At 41.8% G+C, this 23,124-nt stretch overlaps 2 protein-coding genes across 8 annotated transcripts; one reads left to right on the forward strand and one right to left on the reverse strand.

Annotated features, from left to right (window-relative positions):
• Window positions 1-842: 842 nt before the first annotated feature.
• Window positions 843-11,920, reverse strand: LOC113032076 (uncharacterized). Of its 7 annotated transcripts, none has more exons than XM_026184739.1 (6): window positions 11,662-11,920; window positions 8,786-8,842; window positions 7,760-8,125; window positions 3,691-3,930; window positions 1,866-1,962; window positions 843-1,543 (listed from the first exon to the last, which is right to left on the reverse strand). In XM_026184739.1, the coding sequence occupies exons 1-6, from the start codon at window positions 11,669-11,671 to the stop codon at window positions 1,483-1,485; spliced, it is 831 nt and encodes a 276-aa protein (XP_026040524.1). In that variant the 5' UTR covers window positions 11,672-11,920; the 3' UTR covers window positions 843-1,482. The 7 variants fall into 7 exon arrangements, with proteins under 7 accessions (XP_026040524.1, XP_026040523.1, XP_026040520.1 ...); XM_026184738.1 differs by having other exon boundaries at window positions 8,786-8,845; XM_026184735.1 differs by lacking the exon at window positions 11,662-11,920 and adding an exon at window positions 9,348-9,599 and having other exon boundaries at window positions 8,786-8,961.
• LOC113032075 (uncharacterized) lies at window positions 11,151-22,771 on the forward strand. The gene is made up of 9 exons (XM_026184733.1): window positions 11,151-11,261; window positions 11,578-11,635; window positions 16,042-16,389; window positions 17,572-17,838; window positions 19,000-19,287; window positions 19,638-19,751; window positions 19,927-19,985; window positions 20,082-21,971; window positions 22,365-22,771. The coding sequence occupies exons 2-9, from the start codon at window positions 11,596-11,598 to the stop codon at window positions 22,392-22,394; spliced, it is 3,036 nt and encodes a 1,011-aa protein (XP_026040518.1). The 5' UTR covers window positions 11,151-11,261; window positions 11,578-11,595; the 3' UTR covers window positions 22,395-22,771.
• The last annotated feature ends 353 nt before the right edge of the window (window positions 22,772-23,124 follow it).

A 23,124-nucleotide genomic window follows, 5' to 3' on the forward strand; every position in this document is an offset into this window, starting at 1 on the left:
GATTTTTGAAAAAATTAATTTAGGAAAATCATCTACAGCTGGCATAGATTTCAAACCACAGCCGGTTTGTCCAGTCACGGCTACCTGAGCAATTTCAGCCCCCAATTTCAGTTGTAACAAAAAAACGAAACGTGATTTTCATCTCAGGATCTGCAGGTAACTCTCGAAACTGCTGGCATCATTGTAGGTATTTAAAATCAAAAAATGATTGTACAAATCTGACCTGTATGGGAGGTGTGCCAAGCAAAAGATAAACTGCAGTTTGACAGTGAGAAAAGACCAGGCCTTCTGGAATAATGTGCTCTGGACAGACAAATCAAAGATAAGAGTTGTTTGGTGCAGACCAAAGACAGCCTCTCAGGATAAGAACCATGAGGCATCTATGAAGTATGGTCCGGAGTTGCTTTGCTGTCTCGGGGACTGGGCAGCTCATGGTCATTGATTCAGCTCTAAATTCTACATCATATTAAATTGCACTTGAATAAAATGTTAGCCCATTTGCCTGAAAAATTAAGCAGCAAGTAGGTATTTTGGAAGGATAATGATCCAAAGCACACTAGCAAGTCCACCAGGGAATGACTCAAAACGAGGAAATGGAAGGATGTGAAAACCACAAAAACTGCATGAAAACTCTTAAAGATCTTGCCTCTAAAGGAATTTTGCATGGAAGGCGGGTAAAATTTTCACTAAGCTGATGTCAGAGTCTGGATAATTATGCAAAGAAACCTGCCAGAATGTATTTTAGCTAAAGGGGGTAAAAGTAGCTTCTGGTGCCAAGGGCTTACTCTCTTATTCCACAGTAGAACATCACATGGATTGAAAAAGATATTTTTGTCTCTCGGTGTTATTCAAGTAGAGTTTTTATTAAGTATCAAAGAGGATCAAATGTTTGCTTCTCCAAGTATTTCAAACAAACCAAATACTATTTTTCCTCAAATTAATAATCACATGACCATCAGTGATTACAGTTTTCATTCACAGAGTTGTTTGTTTTTTCATAAAGACGCCAAATCCTGCTTTCAAACTTTATTGGAAGGCTGATAAGCTTGTTGCATATCTGTGAAAATACATGCTTGAAGGAAATAAAATAACAAAAAGCACCGTTAATTTAAACAATCTTTGTGATCTGTTGATTTCCATCACATTACGTAGAGGGATTTCAGCATAAAGGCAATATTTTACATCATATTTTAAGCATACAGCTTAGTTAACACAAGGTTACAAAATGAATGCTTATTGAACAGTTTCAGGTAAAGCCCAGCGGGAGGCAGTATAAGGCTGGCCCTTCAATCCACATATCCACTTTTTTTATATATATATTTTTTATCTGTCCAGAAGCGGTTCGCTCTTCACATTGTTTCAGTGCAGTGAAAGGTCATAGTGCTCACAGGACAGGAAGGCCCTCCCCCATAGGCCAGTGCTCTTCCTGTTCTCCTCTCTGAGACACCTGAGCAGCATAATGTGGCTCAGGCACTTTTTTTTTTAGATGGTGTCATCTAAATGCTCGTGCAGCCTTTCTCCTCTGTTATTGTGCCTGTACCTCCTGAAAAGAAACCAAGTGTTCAATTTAGTGCAGCAACAGTGACAAACTGTACACTGGCTCGAGTAAAAATGACAATTGTTTTGTCAGCAGACGCAGGCTGGCCTGTCACGCCTCATGTTTGCACAGTATTGTGTGGGAGGACACCGTGTCACATTTTGCTGTTTCATTCTGTACCATCACCTTTTTTTTTTTTTCCTTGTCGTTTTCTAAAGCATCCACTACCAGTGTCTTATTTTCTCGCTGCATATGGCTTTATCAACTGAGCATAGCCTGAAATGAGATTTGTGCTTGTGTCTGCCAGTGACTGTGTGCCTTACCGTACCTCCACAGCAGAAATGCGAGCACTCCTCCTAAACTCAGCAGGAGCAGGAGACAGACTACAGCTGCCGTCGCACTTCTGTTCTCGGTCTCACAAGGTGCTGTCAACCAGGAAAAAACAGCCGATGAGAGGAGGAACAAAGAAAAACAAACCCAAAGAAACAGAAAAAACAGAGGTCATCTAGCATGGCTGTTCTTAGAGGGCAAAGAGGTCCCCTGCAACAACTCCACACAGTCACTAAACTGACTGGAACACCAAGGGATAACAGGAGGCATCCTAAAATACCCTGACTGTCGCTGGATCATCATGCCTCTTGGCAGATACGAGGAATTGCATTTGTCTTGCCTGTTTAGCAGCAGTGGTAGCGGCAGTGGCAGTAGTGTTGGTAGTGATTTATTGATTGCACTCTGGAAAATCCTTTATCACTGAAACACCACCGGTGATACAATACACAGAACAGAACAGAAGCGCAATCAGGACACAGCTTCAATAGACACAATGCATTATGTACAGGAGTCCGATTCCTGAATATCCATGACACAGCACGGTGGGCTTTAAATAAAGTGTCAACAGGCGTAGCCACCTTTACATCGAACCGCCTGCTCCAGCCAAATGGGGATCAAGCATTGAGTTTTTTAATCTCATGTGGAGAAATGTGGATTTACATCCCAAGTAAATGCAGTATGACCATGAAAAAAGTGCTGCATTACAAGTCAAAGATAACTCTGACTTAAGTCCACGAGAGTATATTTTTATATATAAACACAAAAAGTAAAGAAATTTGTATTTGGTAGATTATTTCTTGCCAATAAATCGTACACCTTGAAAAACCTGCTTATTTAAATGAAGCCATGTTTGTAAGGAAAATGCGTTTGTGGGTTGAGCAGCAGAGTTGAGTATGTGGGCTGTGTCCATTAAAAACTTTCCAATTTTTCTCTTGCCAATCACAAACAGCTCTGACAAGTTTTTCATGGCCACAACCCACATACTCAACTCTGCTGCTCAACTCTGCTGCTCAACCCACAAACGCATTTTCCTTACAAACGTGATGCCATTTAAGGGAAAGATTTGTTGCCAAGGAGCACTGTTACAAAAAAAAAATAAAAATCAACCAAACACAAACCTCCTTAATTTTGTGCAAAGTTTATCAAAATTATTGATAAAATCTGAGTATTACAAGCATTTTGTTGACACATAAAAAATCAAGTGGTCTACTGCAACGTGAGTCTATTGCATGATGCATTATAGATCATGTAGCATTTGTAATATCTTAAAAAATGTTTTATTCACACATATGCACAGCTTGGTACTAGCCATAGATGATTTTCAATTGCTTTATGATAAATTTATGCATGTCTCAATTTGCAAGATAACAAGACAGCGATCAAATTAATGTAGAGGATTTTTAAGAGAAATGTTCAAGTAAATAGATCCATCTCAAAATTGTAAAACCAACTCCAAAAAAAAGTTTATAATTAGAATATTTTAAGAGTTCAAAAACCCAATGTTCACACTCCTTTTTAGACCTCTTATGGTCTCCTTTATCCATTTAGCTGCTAAATGCTGGATCACATTTATCAGCTTCACTCTGACTTTGTGTGTCTGTCTTTTGATGTCAGACAGGAAGAGTTCAGTGTTTTTTATGACAACAACAGCTGGAAATTAAGTCAAGAACAGTGACAGTGAACCACAAAAGCCAAGCTAAAAAATAACCCACAGACCCAAGACGTGATAATTATCAGTGGCTTCATCCCTGTGGGGGGGATATTTCCCTTTACACTTCCACTGTTAATGTCATAAGTGTTGATTAAAAAAGGTAAAGCAGTACCTGCAGTGTAGGTGGCGGAACTATGGCCGAGCTTGTTGCTAACAATGCAGGTGAAGTGGCCACAGAGTGGAGAAATGGTAATAATTAATATTGTTCCATTGTTGGAGACTTTGCCCACCGCCTTGGTGATGTCGGCACTCTCGTGGCGCCAGCTGAATCTGGGATCAGTCCCCCAGGCCTCGTTACAAACAAGCAAGGAGTGGGACACGTTAATGCTGACGGAGACGTGGTGGACTGCCTCTGGAAAGACAGACAAACAGAGGTGAAATATGGAAATATGTGACAAGTATGTAGGTAAAGAATGCAGCGCTGGATGGAAACAAGAGGATATATGAAGTGCTCAGCCGTGGGCATCTATCTGTTATAGAATAAGAATAATGGCACACGGCTGTCCAAGAGGGTCTCAGACAAAGAATCATGAGAGACATTTAATGCTGTCAGGAGAAACTGGCTCAGTTTCAGAGACAATAATGAGATCAGAGAGAGAGGCATAATGTTGGAGAATGGGATGATGGAAAACCCTGGAAGCCGAGAGAGCAGATGTAGAGAAGAGTGGAGCTGATGAATTGATACTGTTAGGGCAGACAAATGAGAGTAAAAGCACAGAAGCTACGGGGAGACTGGATTCGTCTAGAGGGACAAACGCAAAAAGAAAGACCGGGAAAGTGGAGCCTGTAGGCAAATTTAATTCCAAGTGTTACATTATTAAATGAGACATCTACCAACAGAAGAAAACAATGCTTTCTACTGTGAAATTAAAGCGCATTCGTTATACTGTTGGTAATTATTGGAGTTAACACTTGAAAGGCCACAACAGAGTCAGCTGGAGAGTATTTGATGTATTCTTTCTTTCATATAATTACTCAGAGAGATTCATGTAAAGAGGCCAAGTTTTACATAAACTGCCGCAGCAACATATTCAAATAATTTAAAGCAAACAACATTTATATTCATATTTCAACTAACTGTTGGTATATTCTCCAGCAGCCCCACTATGTAGTAGGACCTTTTGTTCCCACGTCTTTACACTGGGACGTCTTAATGTTAATTTACTGCTGCTTTAGCATTTACTGCTGCCGTATTGAACCTTTAAACAAGTACCAGGTGGAGGTATGACGCATGGATGTAATTACACCATAATTTTACAATCAGTGGATATAACCATCAAAACGCTTCTAACTTAATGATTTATACTTAAAAATTCATACCCTCTCATGAGTCTCTTGTCTCTTGTTAAAGGCAAAATAATGGATTACACAGTAAAAAATGTACAGTAGCTTGGTGGTAATATTCTTTCCTCAAAGTCATCAGTGTTTAATTATCTGCATTCATTACTGTGCAAAAACTTTTGTTGTGTATCATCTAGAATTAGGACTGTTGTTAATGAATATTTATTATGAGATAATCCATACACTTCTTTTTGTAGTTAACCTATTGCCTGTTATTTATAATGTTTCATTGTGCCCACCATTGTTGTCCTCAAGCTGAACAAAACCAAAGCAAGATATTTTATTTGGGCAACCCAACATGTTAGATGGGTATCTCTCTGCTAATTGGTCTTATAGCTTCTTACCACTTTGACAGTGCTTCAAAATTTGATAAACAGGTGAGCTCTGTTGCTAAACTAAGGCATCTCAGTAAGGTGAAGGCCTCTCCCGCTGCATGACTTTGAGAGAGTAATTCACACTTTTATTACCTCTCTTGTTTAAACTATTGCAATTCTTTATATGTTGACTTTGACCAGTCGTTTCATCATCGCCTCTGGGATGTGCAAAATGCAGAAGTTTGCCTTTTGACAGAACAGAAATGACGTGATCACCTATATTCTTGTTACACTTGCTCCTTACACAGACTTCGAGATCCAATTAAAATTTTTATTACATGTTTCTCAGTCTCAGTCATTTAGCACCACCTTGCTTAACTGAACTTTTGCAACCCTACAATCCTGCCAGAGCACTGACGTCTACGAACCAACTGCTTTAAGATGTTTCCGATTCAAGCTTAATAGCTGAGGTGATCGAGCCTTTTTAGTGGTGGCTCCTCATCTTTTGATCAACTTAGCTTACCAGCCTCTCAATCGTTTTAAAATGCTGTTAAAAACCTACTTTTTCTAACTTGCTTTGGGTCTAATTGAACAAGATACCTCAGCTTTTATTATTCAAAATTGTTTTTACTCAGTTTGAACTTGTGACGCTCTCCACTTTAGAGGATGTGGTTCACCATATTAAGCCCACAGGTTCCCCTCGGGATCCTTTTCCTCCACAATTTTTTAAAGACATTTTTCCTAGTATAGGGCAGTATGTCCTTGAAATTATTAACAGCAGTCTGTCTTCTGGTGTGGTTCCTGCAAATTTCAAACATGCAGTAGTGCAGCTACTGCTTAAGAAACCTGGCCTTGATCACAGTTTTAGCGAACTATAGGCCTATTTCCAAGCTGCCTTTACTTTCCAAGGTTTTAGAGAAAATCGTTTTTAGTCAACTGAAAGATTTTCTAGATGATAATGGCATCTTTGAGGTTTTTCAGTTAGGTTTCAAAACACTTCATAGCACAGAATCTGCATTATTAAGGGTTTTTAATGACATCCTTCTGGCATGTGATTCTGGTAACCATGTTGTCCTTGTCTTGCTTGACCTAACTGCTGCTTTTGACACCGTAGACCACAATATTCTAATTTCTCGATTAAGTGATGTAGTAGGTATTGGTGGCACTGCACTCAATTGGTTTAAGTCTTCTTTGTCAGATCGAACTTTCTCTGTCAGCCTTCTCGGTTCATCTTCTGCTCCTCTGTCATGCGGTGTCCCACAGGGCTCAATTTTAGGGCCACTACTGTTTTTACTGTATTTATTGCCTCTGGCTTCTATCCGTAGAAGGCATGGGATCGCATTTCATTGTTATGCCAAAGACTGCCAAATTTATTTGCCACTGAAGCAGAAGGGTGGCATCTCCATAAAACCTCTCATGACATGTCTAGATGACATTAGAGCTTGGTTGGCTCTAAACTTTTTAAATTTTAATAAAAAGAAAACAGAGTTGTTGGTGTTTGGACCCAGTGGTCCCTGTGAGTCCTCCTCTGTAGATTTGGGACCTCTGGAAGTTTATTTTAAACCTGTTGTTACTGATCTTGGTTTTAAGTTGGACAGTGATTTTAAATTGGACAACCAAATCAGAGCAGTGGTGAAGTCCAGTTTTTATCATTTAAGGCGACTGGCAAGAGTAAAATCTTTTCTTTCGAGGCAGCACCTTGAAATAGTGATCCATGCTTTTATTTCTTCCCGCCTGGACTACTGTAACGCACTTTATGTGGGGGTCAGACAGTCGTTGCTCTCATGTCTGCAGCTGGTTCAAAATGCTGCTGCACGACTCCTAACAGGAACTCGTAAAAGAATGCACCCCTGTCCTGGCCTCACTACACTGGCTGCCTGTGTCTTTTAGAGTTTTGAAATTCTTATGTTTATTTTTAAATGCTTCACAGTCTTGCCCCGCCTTGCCTCTCTGAGCTTTTTCATCTCCACACACCCTGTCGGTCTCTCAGGTCAGCTGACCAGCTGCTCCTGGAGGTACTGAGATTGGTAGGAAGTCAACTTGAACCTGAAGTTTTATTTATAAGCTTCCAAATGACAACATCAGACACTTTAAGGTGCTTAATATTGTAAGGTAAAGACTCTACATTAGTAGAGAGGAAACCCCAACAACTAAACGCCCCCCTTTTAGCAAGCACTTGGCGACAGTGGGAAGGAAAAACTCCCTTCTAACAGGAAGAAACTTCCGTCAGAACCAGAGTCAGTGAGGGGTTACGCGACAACCTTTAAATGCTCATAATTTGAATTAAATGATCAACTATAGTAAATATAGAGCATCTTAACACTCAAGCAGTTGTTTATCCCTGCACTGTACCAGCAGTGTCTTTAAATTTCTCCATAACGTCTGTTACAACAAGCCTTTGTGGAGTGGGGACCTGGATAAATGGACAGCATACTAAAGTGACTGTGCACATATTTTACTAACAAAAGGGGATTTATCTAAGGCTGTCACAATAAATCCTCTCACGTGCCGGTCGTCATACTGTACCGTATTCCCTGACGATGCATTGTGTGGAGGTGTTGGCTCCTTGGCGATCTGTCACAGTCAGAGTGTACACGCCGCTGTCCGCTGTGGTGTATCCATTAATCTGGAGTGTCGTCTCCTGCTGCTCGGTGCTCACACGGACATTTGGCCTCGTACCAGCACACTTGAGACTCCTGCCAGAGCACGTGGCCAGTGTCACTCTCTCAATATTAAACCCCGTTTCCGGCTCGTGTTCCCAGGTTATTGTGGAGATGTCTTCCAGGTGTCCACGCTTGATCTGGGCTTTCAGATCCAGGCTGGATCCGGGGACTACATACACCGGCTCTTCATTGAGGATGTGCACTGACATACAATGGAGCCCACATGGCACTGAGAACAAAGATCGCACTGTTCTTTATTACATCGTCTTCTGTGCCTCTTTCACTTACGTGACTCATACAGTGCATATTTCTACTGCACTGGCCATGAAGACCTGCAGTATTCAATCAGACTTTTGCCTCTGGAGTGTTTGCATTGTACGAACAAAATAGAAAGCTAATGAAACAAACAATAACATAATATGTCATCGCCATCCTTCTCTGTATGCGCTTTATGAATATACTATAGCTAGTTGCTGTCAAATAATGTCAAGTTATGATTTATAATGCATGACAGCCATGCCTAATGTGATATCCATCAAACCACATCAATATCCTAAAATCTGTGTCAAAGCCTGGTAAGCCTGTGTGCATTTACCATGAGAGCTATTAATCATGTGTCTTAACTTGAAAGGCAAAGGATGGGGGAAACGTAAATAATGCAAGTGCGGTCATTAACGCAAGAGGCACTTTTGCGTAACAGTGCAACGTCTTAGGGTTGTTTTGATCATTCTTTGTGTGGCTGAGGAACAGAAACTGTGCCACTGTCTCAGCTTGAACAAAGAAAAAAGGGCAAAGCAACATAGCAATACTTTTTCCCTTCTTTGCTATTTTTTTTTTTTTGCCTAATGACAAAATCATTAATATGGCGGGTACAACAAAAAAGGCTTACTCAAGAGAAACAGTGGGGCAACTCTCCAGCACAGGAAATACTGTAGATCCATAACACCTGCTGATGTAGACGGAGAGTAGAGAAAGAGGAATTTGTCCATGACCTCAGCAGCGGCACACAATTTCCTCTGTACTCAGGCAGCAGGGGTGCCACTGCAGCAAGAATAATAACACCACCTCCAGAGAAAATGTGAAATTAAAATGAGAGCAAAAACAATTACAGCCAGCATGTCCTTCTATTAAAAAAATGTAAGCCAAATGTTTAGGGTATTCTTTTTTTTTCTCCCCTCTTAATTTATTTGTGAAGTATCCAAAGAACAACAGTATTGGCATTGCAGACTGCAGTAAAATCAGAAGTTGGAACAAAACCGGGACACGTCTGCTGCCAAAACTAAAATGAAGCCCCTCAAGCACAGCTGCTACAGGAAAACACAGAGAGAGAACAGAGATAACGGTGCAAGAACACAACCCAACCTGCATGCATTAAATATAACCTAGAATTCCCCTTTTTGTTTACCTTGAAGTTATCCACATCAAAACCCTCTGCAGCGGGACTCACCTACCTTTCTAAACCCGAGACAGACAGCACAGTTGAGTCAGAGGTCTTCTGCTCTGTATTGACTTTCTCAGAGGTTAAAGTGCAGCGCAGTTCACCTCAGTGAGAAGAATTATGGCCCAAAACACCGCAATACCTTTAAAGGGCTTGCCATTGTAAGAAATATTCCAGTTTGAAACAGCAGTAAAGCCAGATGTCTTCTGGAGCTTCTCTTCTCTCTGGCCTTTCCCCCCTTCTCGTCATGTCCAACCCTTGTGTGTCACGTAGGCGTCATTTTCTTTTCCAACAGTCTACCTCCCACCCCACCACCACTTCCTGTACAGTCAATGCTCTTTTCTGCTTTGTGCTTTAAATAAGTTGAACTGTCTATTGTAAAACCACCCCCTTTTTATTATAAGCACCACCCTGCTCCTTTCCTGGGCCTGTGTTCTAGCACACGCTCCCTGGACAATACAGCATATTTGATTCTAGATTTTCACACAGCTGCTTCTGAGCTGTTTGTTAATAGTGATAAAAAGAAATGGCTTTCTTTGGAAGGAAATCACTGACAATGTTGAAACGCATTCTTACAAAATAGGTTTTGTACTGCGGGCTTCTTATCCGGCACGAACACTAGTTGCCCTGCAGACACAATGCATTGTTTTGGTGTTGAATTGTAAAGAGGAACTAATACACGATTTACTCTATTTTTATTTCTTCCAATAATTGTCCCTTGCTTGCAACTGAGAAACCTCTTCAAGCATGTTAAGGGGAATGCCAGCGATTTCATTCCCTGGGAAAGTTTAGCTTTGTGTTAAAATCTGATCGCCAGCTGTTTTAAAGAAAACTGCAAGCGGATACAAATGAATCCATCAAACAAGATGATTTGATATGATCGAAAGCGCCACAACAGCCTCCGAACCAGCTCTGACACGAGATTGTTTTGCCACACGTGTCTCTTACACCACTAGAGCACTGAAGCATAATGACATCACTTATTCAGAGGTTAGCTCCACAGTTTCTCACTTTGGGGAGCACATCCTGGGGCACGGATATAATGAGCGATTTAAAAATGATTATAAAACCATTTGTATTTGCAAAGGATTTACGAATAATCATGGGAATCACAGCTGTGGCCCCCACTGAGTCTACAGAAAAGTGCTGTCAGTTGGAATTAACCAGTGGGTGGCACTAATACAACAGCTGAAAAATATCAACACTGTTAGCCCTCATATCAGCTTTTTTTTTTCTTTTTTTCCTTCTTCTTCCTCAGCAGACATCATCTATAAGCTTCTGGCTCCATATGCAAATGAATTACTTGCTGGGGTTGTTTCAGTTTGCTAATGTGTTACTGAACAAGCGAGCAGCTGAATCAAAGACTCAAATGTGTAAAGATGGTGCAATTATATGATTTTATCTGGTGCTCTAGGGGATCATGGCTTCTTCTTTCGACTGCTCCCTATAGGGGTCGCCACAGCGGATCATCTCCTATCTCACCCTCTCTCCCTTACATTCTCCTCTGTCAACCCGTTGCACTACATCCACAAATCTCCCCTGTGGTTTAATTTTTTTTCAATTGCCTGGCAGCTCCATATTCAATATCCTTTCCCTGGTAGCCCTCCTCTGCACATGTCTAAAGCATCTCAGTCTTGCATCTTAACCACTGTGCTGACCTGAGATCACCTTCCGGAAGGAAAATGCCAATGAATGATGAATGTGAAAGGAATCGACTTTCTCCAAATGCTGTCGCTGCAATGCAACAGCTGTTACTTCAAAGTTATTTCCCACCCACTGACCATTCTACCGCAAACAAATGACTGCGTCTTCTTTAAGAAAACAGGCGTGTCCGTCACAGGTATGAACAGAAATGTAGGAAGTAGCCGACAAGTGTTTTCGTCCTTACAGCACAAAACTAATATGTGGACAAAGGGGCTATACAGAGGTAAGCCTATTATAATATAACCTATACTACATACTATATTTAAGATGTTTATGTTTGTAAGTTTATTAATCAGATGTAAACCGAACTAGATGTATAGCCAGCCAGCACAGTAACAATATGATAAAATGTCCACACAGCATTTATTGGAAGAAATATCCACACCTATCCCAGCTACCGGAGAGAATGTCTTTAGGGATTTTTAAAAATATCCACACATGCATACATTTATTGTGTGCATATATATATATATATATATATATATATATATATATATATCTTGTATAGTTAAGGTTTTAATGCTTTAATCTCCCAACAGACTGGCCTGACTGACGACATGAGACAACCTTTGCTCCTTATCAGCTTGTCGCTGGCAGGTAAAACAATTTGCACTGACAGTCACCTCTCCTCATGTCCCGCGTGCAAGGTTCAAACAGCTCACAAAAGTCTGTAAAGTCCAAAGAGTTTCGACTGAGTCTGTGCTGAGAGTGGAGGGAAAACAAGGCTGGGGAAAAGACGCCGTGGTATTCCAGGCACGTTTTAAAACAACTGCATTTCAAGCAGAAAGCTCGCCTTTAACCGCTCTTAAACCTGCGCGGCTGCATTCCCGTCGGTGCGCCGACTGAGTGACGTGATGCCTTCAGGGCCTGCTTACAGGCTCAAACATCTGAGCTTTCATCTCATGATTCAGAACGAAGAGTGTCTTTTTTTTCTTTTAATGGGAAGGGCGAGTCTACAGGTTTTGAAAACAATAATATGAACAATAGGACTACTAGTAGCATCGATACCTGGCTATTGTTTTGAAAACATGACATAAAAAAGCAAACGCCTGCATAAGTCCCAAGAAAGGCGAAGTTTGCTCTTGTTTCAGTTATTTTTATTAAAAAAAACAAAAACAAAAAACTACATTTCCTTTTTTCTGTTTTTCTTGTTGTTTTGTTTGTTTTAGATCTACTGTATTTTAAGAAAAAGAGAGAGAGAGGGAGTGATTCTATGTATTTGTGAAATGTTTTTAAAGATTTATGAGTTCAGCAGGAACAAGTGAGCCCAGAAAAGGTTCAGAGGCAGAATAACACGATTTTTCTTCGCGGGGTTTGTTGATAGTAGCAAAAAATATAAAATAATGCCAGCCGCACTTAGCGCCTTGTGTTTCCTGTTTGTGAAAACCTTTTGCTCAAAAACAAAAAAGATCAGGCAACAAGCTTCTGAAAGCGAATTAGCGCCAGGAATGTAAATTATATTTTAATTTGTTCATTAACTAAGGGCTGTTCTTCATGCATGAGAGATAATTATTAAAGTAATAATCATCAACATTTTCATATGATTAAATATTCATTTTGCTGCTATCGGCAGCTGCTTCTACACAGTTCTCATTCAACCTACACTGCTCATGAAAGCACTTCTCCAGTTCTTGTGCCTGCGGTTTGGTGGATGCGTTTCTGATAAATTCTTTGGTAAACAAGAAGCTGTTTAGTTTACATCTCCAGAAATGTTGTTCAGCTGAAAGTGACTTAACGAGAAGGACTGTCAAAAGAAACCGCCACACCCACTGGAGCAACCCACAGATTTAAAGTCCAGCCTCTTTGGGTACAAGTTTGCAGGTGAAAGTTTCATCATCACTCCGCTTTTGCTGCAATTGGCATGGCCTCTGGACTCTTTGCTGCAGTTCATTTCAGATCCATGTATCCAACTAAATCACTTTAATAGTGATTTATTAGACAGGCTTTACTTATTAAAGTCTAACTCTTAATGATGTCATAAATGCATCTTATTTTAGGTGCCCTTGTAAAAACGGCCTTGTAAAATCATTCCAACCGCACATGAAAGCATCAGCTCTGGGCTGCTTCACTCGTTATCATTTCTCACTTCTGACTCATTAGCCTTTATTCTGACTTTTTTTTTTTTTTTTAAGAAGACAACAAACCTAAAAGCCTAAAACACTTTTGTTGTCTTTAAGAAATCAGTGGGGAAACCTGAATACAGGCCATTTCACTGGTGTCATTTTATTCTCTGCTCTCCTGTGAAAATCGTATAAAGGCAGTCCAGCGAGACTGATCAGGACCATATTGATTTATTCACTATAAATCACTGGCTGGTGTGTTGTCGCATAGAAGCTTTATATGCCAGTAAAAAAAGGCATTGAAAATTCAGCAGGGCTTTTCCAGCTTCAATCTGCAATACTAACACAAAACACACACAGAGAGGAATGGTAGCTAAAGACAAAAGCACATATTTCCTTCTTTATTCCCATGCAGATTTCAAATTGACAAACATGCAAACAGCAGAAGAACTTAAATTCAGTTTTTCTTTGGAATGTAGTTGCTTAAAAAAATCGCTTATGCACCACTGATTTTGTGAAGAGAGACAGCAAATATGATTATGACATGGCTTACAATAAGTCAGGCTAACAAAAACACAAAATAGATGTTTAGTTTGGGATCACTTACAATCCAAAAATCATGGTGTGAAATCGATGAGGAAGGAAAGAGTGTGTACCTTACTAATGGGTTTTTACCCCCTGAGCCCACTGTGTGTATCTATAGATTTTCTCCTCTGCAGTGGTGAAAGATGTACTCAGATCCTTGGAGTAAAACTACAAATTTAAGAATACTATGCTATTAGAAGTATTCCAAAACCCCATATAAGTGAAAATGCAGATGCTTTCTTTTCATTCTAAAAAACATGTAGGTGCATCTCTGTAACCTAAACATTTTTGTAAATACCATTTTTTTTTCAGTTTTCATTATTATTATTTTAATTTAGAAATGTTACCGTTTTATTCCATTCTGCTCCCAAAACAAAAATGCTCAGAGATGTGTCCCACACCTTTCCCCTTCTTATTCACCAATCTGCATTATTATATCGCGGTAACACAAACATGCAGACACACACCAGACACTATGCTAGTACTTGCCTTAATTCTTCAGATTCAGCAAGCTGCTGGAAACATTCCTCAAAGATTTTGGTCCATATTGATATGATCACAAAGTTGCAGCAGATTTGTTGGTTGCACATCCGTGATGCAAATTTCCTGATCTGCTGCAGAGGTGCTCTGTTAAATTGAGATCTGGTTATTTTAATACAGGGAACAAACTATTGCCAGTCGGACTGACCCCCGGCTGCCAATCATCTATTCTTGGAGATGATTTGAGATGATTTGAGCTTTTCGACATCAGAAAATGGGTACACTAGCAGCAATACTCAGGTCGGCTTTGACTCAGTTGGTGCTAAGGAGTCCCCGCATTACTACACAAACATCACCACCCTATTACAAAGAAGAACGGATCCATGCTTTTCTGTTGCTTCAGAAACTGTAGCTCGTTACATCAGTCAGTGTTTCTAATCTTCTGTTGTCAAGTTTGATGAGCCTGTGTGAATTACAGCCTCATTTTCCTGTTCTCAGCTGACAGGAGTTGCATCCTCTGTGGTCTTCTGCCTCAAGGTTTGACGCATTCAGAGATGCTCTTCTGCATACCTTGGTTATAACGAGTCCTTATTTGAGTCACTGTTGCCTTCCTGTCAGCTCGAAGCAGCCTGACCATTTTCCTCTGACCTCTTGACATTAACAAGATATTTTTGCCCAGAAAACTGCTGCTGACCAGATATTCTCTTCTTTTGGATAATTTTCTGTAAAGTTTAGAGATGGTTGTGTGGGGAAACTCCCAACAGATCAACAGTTTCTGAAATATTCAGACCAGTGAGTCAAGCATCGACAACCATGCCATGTTAAAAGTCACTTAAATCACATTTTCTCCTGTGACGTTCAGTTTGAGCTTCAGTAGGTCGTCTTGACAGTGCTTACTTGCCCAAATGCATTGTGTTGCTTCCATGTGATTGGCTGATTAGACATTTGTATTAATGAGCAGTTAAACAGCTGTACCTACTAAAGTGGGAGTGTATTTGCCCATGGACTGTTAATAGCATTTTTAACTTTCAAGAGAATCCCCTCTTTTCAGTACTTGCTACTGTAACCAACACTAGATGCTTATTTTTCTCTTTTTTTTCTTTCTTTTTTAGTTGTTGCTGTAAACAGAACAGAAACCAAATCCAGCTCAGACATAAGTTTGACCAATTTTTCATAGTGAAAAATGACCTGAACATGACCCGTTCCCTTGTGGGAGTATCTAAGTAATGTGGGCTGTTGCAGTGGATGGCCTTGCTTTCGCCTGGCTTTTTGGAGGGTGACTTTTCTTCCCAATAGTTAAACTGGCTCTCCATTTTCAGCTAGGCAGTTGTTTGAACTTTCTCCATCTGTCTCTGGTTTTGGTCGAAGCCACAGCTTCTCAAATGACACTATAATGCGTCACCATCAAAGTATGAGAACCGTTTTGCTGTTTATGTTGGTTTTAAATTACTTGTTTGTTGAATGAACTGATGACTCATTATTGAGGAAGGAAGAAATAAAAAAGCCATACATTGATTTTATTCCTTAGTTTTTTCTAAGACTCTTTTGTCTAGACTCTTCTAATTTCTGCAGAAGGTCACAAAACAAAAACGCTGAGATGCACTGATTTAATTTTTAAAAATACACCGTGTTTATGCTTATCTTTGCCTGGATTACCCTGAAATTTGATGTAAACAGTCATGTGTCCTCAGGTGCTATTATGATGACGGCTAATTTCACTATCTAGTATATTTATTTTCGTAAAAAAAGATTACATTCTTATCAGGTTCTGCTGCACGTTGTTTGAAATATAAAACATTTCCTCCACCCTAAATTGAAATGATAAACATTGTAAGCACTGCATCTTTAATATCTCTCTTTTTTTGATTGTTTGTTTAGTTCTCCTCCCCGTCGGTGTACTGGGTCAGAAACCGGTGGTGATCAATTTCCAGACAAACCCAGTGTTGTCTCAAACTGGTACTGATGTAGTGTTCACATTGCTGAACCTACCAAGTGTCCTGACCATCACATGGTTGTATGAGAACAGGCCTTTGGGCGTGTGGGCTGGAGGGACCTCAACGGTTGAACCACCACCGCAGTTCCAGGGCAGGGTCTCCATCACTGCCAACACGCTCAGAATTGGAAGTGCCCAGCTCCGGGATGCGGGGAGCTACCAGGCAACGGTGCTTCCCACTTCTAACACAAACCTGTCTGTGAACACCGGATCAGTACAGCTGAGAGTGTTTGGTAAGAGATAAAGAAGTGCCCCTGTGAGTTGATTTAAGAGAGAGTTGGGAAGTGGGGTGGTAAGGGAAAGTGGAGGGCTTGTAGAGTGTGTGGGGGGAGAGAGGTTTTGAGGGAAGCGATAATGTTAGGGAGGAATACCAGGGAGTAAAAAGAGAAGAGGGAGGATTCGGGAAGTAAGAGAATTAGTCTGGGAGGTATAATGAAATTAGTGACCCATAGTAGGCGAGGTAAAATTAATGAAAAAAGAGGAGGGGATGAAGCCAGTGGCTCAGGGCTTTATGCTAATTAAAACTCATCCAATATGCAGCATTCATGCTCTTAGATGTTTGATATTATAGCAGTCTAAATGTAGCGTTGCATTTGCATACAGTACATACTGTATTTGCATTCATTTATATTCAGTACTGTAATGGAGCCCGAACAGCTGAGGGTCTCTCTTTATTTTCAGTCAGCTGCCCACGCTGCAGGGATGATGTACAGATTTTCTCAACCTTCTTACCACCAGTGCTAATAGGGTGCCAGAGAGACCGAATTGTTAGAGGCACTAGTCTATTATTGCTGAAAGGTCACATTCTCCAAACTCACCACAGCAAGTTCATGTCATGGAACAGCCGCGTCCTTCTGCACGACTCTCAGCCTCCTACTTACTCGTTCATAGCTTCCTCTTGAAATGAAAGGCAGCCAAAATGCTAAAATATAAATCCTGCTGCTGATTCACAGGTGATCTGCAAAAACAGGAGTGATTAGAGTTATTTAGTAGTTGCTCGAATGTTTTTGTTTGTTTGCTGTAGCTGCTGAGGTTCTCTCTTAGTCACCGCTTCCTCCTCCTCCATCCGTATGCCCCCTCTTCTCCTTTTCCAATTATTTAACTTAGGCTGCTCGCCAAGAGGCATTTCGGGTACCACTCACACCGTCTGCCCCCTTATTCGCCATCTGTGCCTCTATCTGAACGGTGTCCCTTCTCAGCTCTCACTTGCTTTGATTACAACAAATTATCCTCAACAGATACATAAAGCTGCCCTCTATTGTTCTGTCACTCCAACTTTTGAAGTGAGCTCCCTCTCGTTCTCTTTCTCTCTCAAACACTCAGGCTCATACCTATAGTAGTCGTTAATTTTAAAATCTTTTCTCAACATTTCTGCTTTTGCGGCTCTTTGGTAAAGTTTATTTTTCTTCCCATAGATGCCGTAGCCGGAGTGAGTTTGTCTGTGCCTTTAGTACCATTGGAGGGGGGAAATGTGTCTCTGAGTTGTACATGGACTGCTGGGACGGAGATTACAGTCCAGTGGGGCAAAGGAGGCTCAACAGTCACTGCTGACTCCAGGATCACCATCTCCGGTGGCTCTCTCATCATTAACCCAGCCAGACGGAGTGATGCGGGGGAGTACACATGTACAGCCAGCAACCCCGTCAGTGCCCAAACTGCCACAAAGAGCCTCACTATCTACTGTGAGTTTGTAGTGATTAAGACAAGAGGAAGCTAATCTGCTGTAGCCACTGCAAATAGCAGTAGCTTATCTGCTTACCCCCATTGCACTGCATACAGTATGCTGAAGTGCACTCAGAGTGCACAGAACATTGTCCAAAAGCTTATTGTTGTGCTTCTGGCTTTGTTTCGATCACAACAGTAATTCAGTAATTCTCATGTTACAACTGCTATGCTTCTGATCGGTGTCCTCAAAGATCTAACGTGTATTTTTTGTGTGTCCGAAATAAATCCCATCCTCTGTAGCCACAGACGTATTCATTCACAGGGGCTGCTGTACTGTAGACTGATAACAGCTGGTAAAACTGAAAGTGCAGCTAATGATTACTTTCAATGTCACCTTATCTCTTGATTTATTTTTTTTCTCCAATAATTATTCAGGCCAGTTTTTCAATTTCAACCACAATTTCCCAGTTTGGTGAACTGGGCAGTAATCAGAAACAGAAATCAACCATAAATCTGCAAAGCCTGCATGTGGGAAACTATAACAAGCAAATATTTACAATAGTTTCCATCTTTTTTTTAAATTAATGCATTTCTTCAGTTAAGCTGTGCTGACATCAGACCAGCTGAGTTTAGGGTAGTAGTTAATGTTTGCCCACTAACTGCATTCTTGGTGGTTCAGTCCTTTTGACACTGAAGCTGCCAAAGTGTCCTTGGGAATACATGGCGGTTTGAAACAAGCATCATGTGGGAGAAATTCCATCCATATTTCCAATAAACAACATACACAATGTTTATTTAAGTCGTACTTGATTCGTACTAGCTTATAATCATGTTTTAAGAAGAAAAATACAAAAGTTGCCACTTCAGTGAGTGAATTATACTGTGAGGCATGCAAGTCATGCAATACATGTAAAAATAACCTTCAGAGAGAACATTTTCTTATTTTTTCTGTATGGCAAAACTCCATTAGCCGAATAACTTGCAGTCAAGATTAAAGACAGTTCACCAGAGTGATTTATCTTGATGTCTTTAAAATAAAATTGACAAAATGATAACTCCTTTAGCTGAACATATAATCCGTGCCTTTGCTTTTTGAGATATAAAACTGTGCTCATTGTACTTGTGAAGTAAATCTTTCTGGTGCTGATAACTTTGTCCTCTAATAATCAACAAACCAGATGGCCCTGACACCCCTGTGCTGACCAAGGACACCCCGAAACAGTGTGTCGGAGGAGGGGACGTGGTGGTGGGACAGACGGCTCGTCTCACCTGTACGTCTAACTCGCTGCCTCCTGCGCTCTTCTCTTGGCAACTCGACGGACAGCCTATCACAAATAGCCCGCCGGACAGCGGGGCGCTCACCATTCAGACTTATTCGAAAAATCAGAGCGGCCGATACGCCTGCACGGCCAGAAACGCCATCACTGGAAACACGTCAACCCAGAGCACAGTCTTTGCCATCGTGGGTGAGTTATGGTGAACGCTGACCTCTCTCTGACTGATTATGATGACAGTTGGTTTTGGACTCCGTCCTCATATCTGTCTTCACGACAGGAGAGGGACAGAAAGTATCCTGGGAGATTGATCTGCTGAGAATGCGGTCAAAGTCATTCAGTGAACCAGCCCGACTCATCCCTTTATTTTCACTTGTTTCCTCACCCCCCTCTTTCTTTGCAATTACTTTATCATTCCTTTTTTTAGAATCTTCACCTCCTCTTGTCTCATTTTTTTCTTTGCCTCCTCTTGTTTGTCTGAGCCTCCAGACTCATTATCTTTATTAATTCTCCCCCCTGTGACACCATTCCTTCTATTTCAGACGTATGCTTCAGCGGAGGGGAAGTGGCGGGGATTGTGATTGGCTCTTTCCTGGGCATCTTAATCATCGTGCTCCTCATCGTGCTCATTTTCTTTCTTGTGCGAAGAAGGAAGGGTGAGTTCGTGTGTGTGTATGACCACAAACCTTGTGTTTGTCCACTCTTAAAAAATTTATTGTCTATTTTGTGAAGCAAAACACTTTTCATCACAGTCTTTATTAGCATCTTTACTTTAAAAGTAGTCCATTAATTTTTCCTTGCAATGTTGCAATATTATTTGTTTTATTAAAGCATTAAGACAAAGGGAAACTGCGCTGGTTCCAAAGACCAACCCAAATCAAAGGCCTGTGGTAAGCCCCTGTAAAATTTTAACTACAGATCTGATTTATTGACAATTCATTTTTGTTCTCATTCCATTTTTCCTTTTTCTGTGTCTTTCCATTAAGCCCGCAGATCCACAGCCTAATGGTAGAAGGGATTTGGATCAAGGTCCCAACCCTCCCCTCTATCAACACAACTCTGACCGCTTATACAGAGCTGCACGCCAAAGCCTTGACAACCTGCAGACACTGCCGCCAAATGGGCTGCGTAACTCTGACACACGCCAACACAATGGCCATACGCACACAAATGGACTCCTACACAATGCTATTCAGAACACCAATTCATATCCACATAATGGCATTGACAACCCGGCTTTCGTGCAGACCGATGCTCAGAATACAAACACACTCCCAAACACACAGCAGCAAAATCCTAACATTCTCATACAGACTGGCCCTGCCCAGGGCGGCGGCCAGCCGCAGGCGGTTCATGTCAGCCTTAACGCGCTGCCGCAAACTACCCAGCCGAACAACAATGCACAGTTGCCCGCCATTCATGTCAATCTTAACTCGTATCCAACTGGTGGCCAACAGACACAGCAAGACATTTCTTTTCCCTTTACCAATGCAGCCAATAATAACGCTTCACAAATCCAACACAGCCTGATGCCTGCAGGGCAGTCTAATCCCAGAATGCAAAGTGGCAGACCCTATCCTAGTGACCCCCAGGATGCTCAAGTAAACGCATATCAGCAAGATCAACCAGGACTTATTCCGACTGGATACACACATTATAACAGTAATAACACTTCACAGAGGAATGCCAACACACAAACATACCAGGAACCAGAGTCTCACAGGAGGTCTGACAGGAACTCTGGAAGACAAGAGGCCACTCCTAGTTCCTCCCGTCGACAGATGTCTTGGGATTTCCTCAGAGGGACACCAGCGTATCCCAACGGCACGCAAGACAGAGGACAGACATCATCTGAGTACACCAGTGATACTACAGACTATACCAGCCATGCTCCCATACGCGAAGGAAGAACAACAAACAGATCTCAGCCTCGAACTCAGAGACAAACTGCTTCCCGTAGCAGGACTCCACCCAGACAAGATGCATCATTAGCTGACAGACGCTCGCGGCACCACTCGGCTGATTTTCAGCAGGTACTCTCTGGCATTTTAACCCAGCACGAGTCCTCACAACGCACACAGAGAAGCCCCCACACACAAAGGGAAAGTGCTCAGCGAGACATCAGAGGTTCGCCTCGTAGCCAGTCTGCCCCCAGGCAGGAAGCCACTCACAGCAATAACCCCCAGGCACTGCCTCCCACTGCCTCTGTAGGCCACTCTGCTGTCTCACAAGGACCCACCATACAACAGGGACTGACTGCACCGCAGGGTGCGGACACAAGAGCTTTGGCTGATCCTAATCATCTTCAACAGGCACACATGGCTCAGCAAAACAAAACAGCACCAGTTCAAACAGCACCACAAGGCGTGGGTACACAGACACAGCCTGTCACACATGGTGCTGGTCAAGCTCCCCAAAGGGGAACTGCTCCAGCCCCATATCCCTCCAGCCAGCAAAAACCCAGCAATCTAACCCAGGCTGCACTCAAAGCCCACACTGCAAGGGCTCAGACATTTCAAAATCGGAGACAGCAGACCCAGGCTGCCCTGCTTCACCCCGGACCACAGACTCAAGCTCCAGCTGCTGGGGATCAGCACCCACCGACTCCTCCTCCTGTTATCCCCCTCAGAGAGTTTCAAACGCTCCCTAAAGAGCGCAAACACCATAAATCCCCTGGTAGAGCCCCGGAGCCCCCAAGACCTCCAGTTAATATGCCAGTGGCTCAGCGACCTGATGCGCATCGCCATCACACCGTGATGCCTACCAACCATCATCACCAACCTCGGAATGGCCACATGCATGTCACCGCACACAGGCACGGCCACGCTCATGCTCATGGCCATGGGCAGCCTGCCCACTTAGCTCACCAAAGGCAGGTGAGTGTGAGACACAGCACGATAGCAGCCAACAGCTGCCATATGTTTGATATTGCAGATTTCCAGCATGCGGCTGTCTCTGACGTGCACTTTTGTGCCTGTGTTGTCCTGCTTCCTGCGTACTTGCATTTATACGAGGCCTGCTCCTTCTTTCACTGTCTGCTCAACAGTTGCTGCCTCAGTCTTTTTTGAAAGATGCTTGACAGTCAGTCTTAAAAAGTGTTGCAATTTTTGGGTTGACAGTGTTTGTCAGTGCCGTAAAATTGTATTTAGTCTCGAGTGTTTGTGACATTGTGGCAGTTTTTAAAGTAGCATTGTGTGTCAGGTGTCCTGCTTTTTTTTGGTGTCTGTGTGTGTCACATCGGCAATGAAGGGCTTGTTGTGTGTCTCCAGCAACAGGCTCACAGAGGGAGACCAAGATGATGACTGATGTCAGCAAACTACACTCTGCAACTGTCCTGTGAACAAACAGCCGACAGACGAGATCCAATATACCACCAAGCAAGACTGACTGCACGGGGTTTAGCACTTTAAAAAGCTGTCAAATGCTGTCATAACTGACTCCTTGAATCAGTTTTTTTTTCTGGAAAAAAAAAACGAAGACTGGGGTGAGAAATGTTTTCTGAAAAGATATTAGAAATTATCTTAAAGGAGGTTCGAGCTACCCTTTTTAAGGGGAAAAAATTACACTTACTACAAAGCTCCATAATCAACAAACCTTTGGAAATACAATAACTGTGTCCCACACCCAGTTATTGGACTGCTTTGTACTTCTGAAGCACATGTATCACAATTTGCCAAGGGCCTGTTTTTTTTTTTTTTTTTTTTTTTTTAAAGTGCAGTGATCCATAGGACCTGAAGAAGTTCATGTCCTCTCATCTATTTATCAGCAGCACTAAACAACTAAACTGCCCAAATAAAATGCACACGAGGTAGCTGCGTGAATATCCGTGACTACCTGAGCCAGTAATGACAAACAATAAATGAGAAAGGACCCTGCACAAGATGGACTCGGCCCCTGGGAGCAGTCATGAATGATGAAATTAGCAGCAGGGGTGGTCTTGATTTACTTGGAGCTATTTATTTTGTGCCTTCTGTTTACAGATGCCTCTTATGACACTTCTCAATTAAAGGGATTCGCTCCAGTGGTGCT

The sequence above is a fragment of the Astatotilapia calliptera genome, chromosome 11, assembly GCF_900246225.1.
Source record: "Astatotilapia calliptera chromosome 11, fAstCal1.2, whole genome shotgun sequence".
Lineage (NCBI taxonomy): Eukaryota > Metazoa > Chordata > Actinopteri > Cichliformes > Cichlidae > Astatotilapia > Astatotilapia calliptera.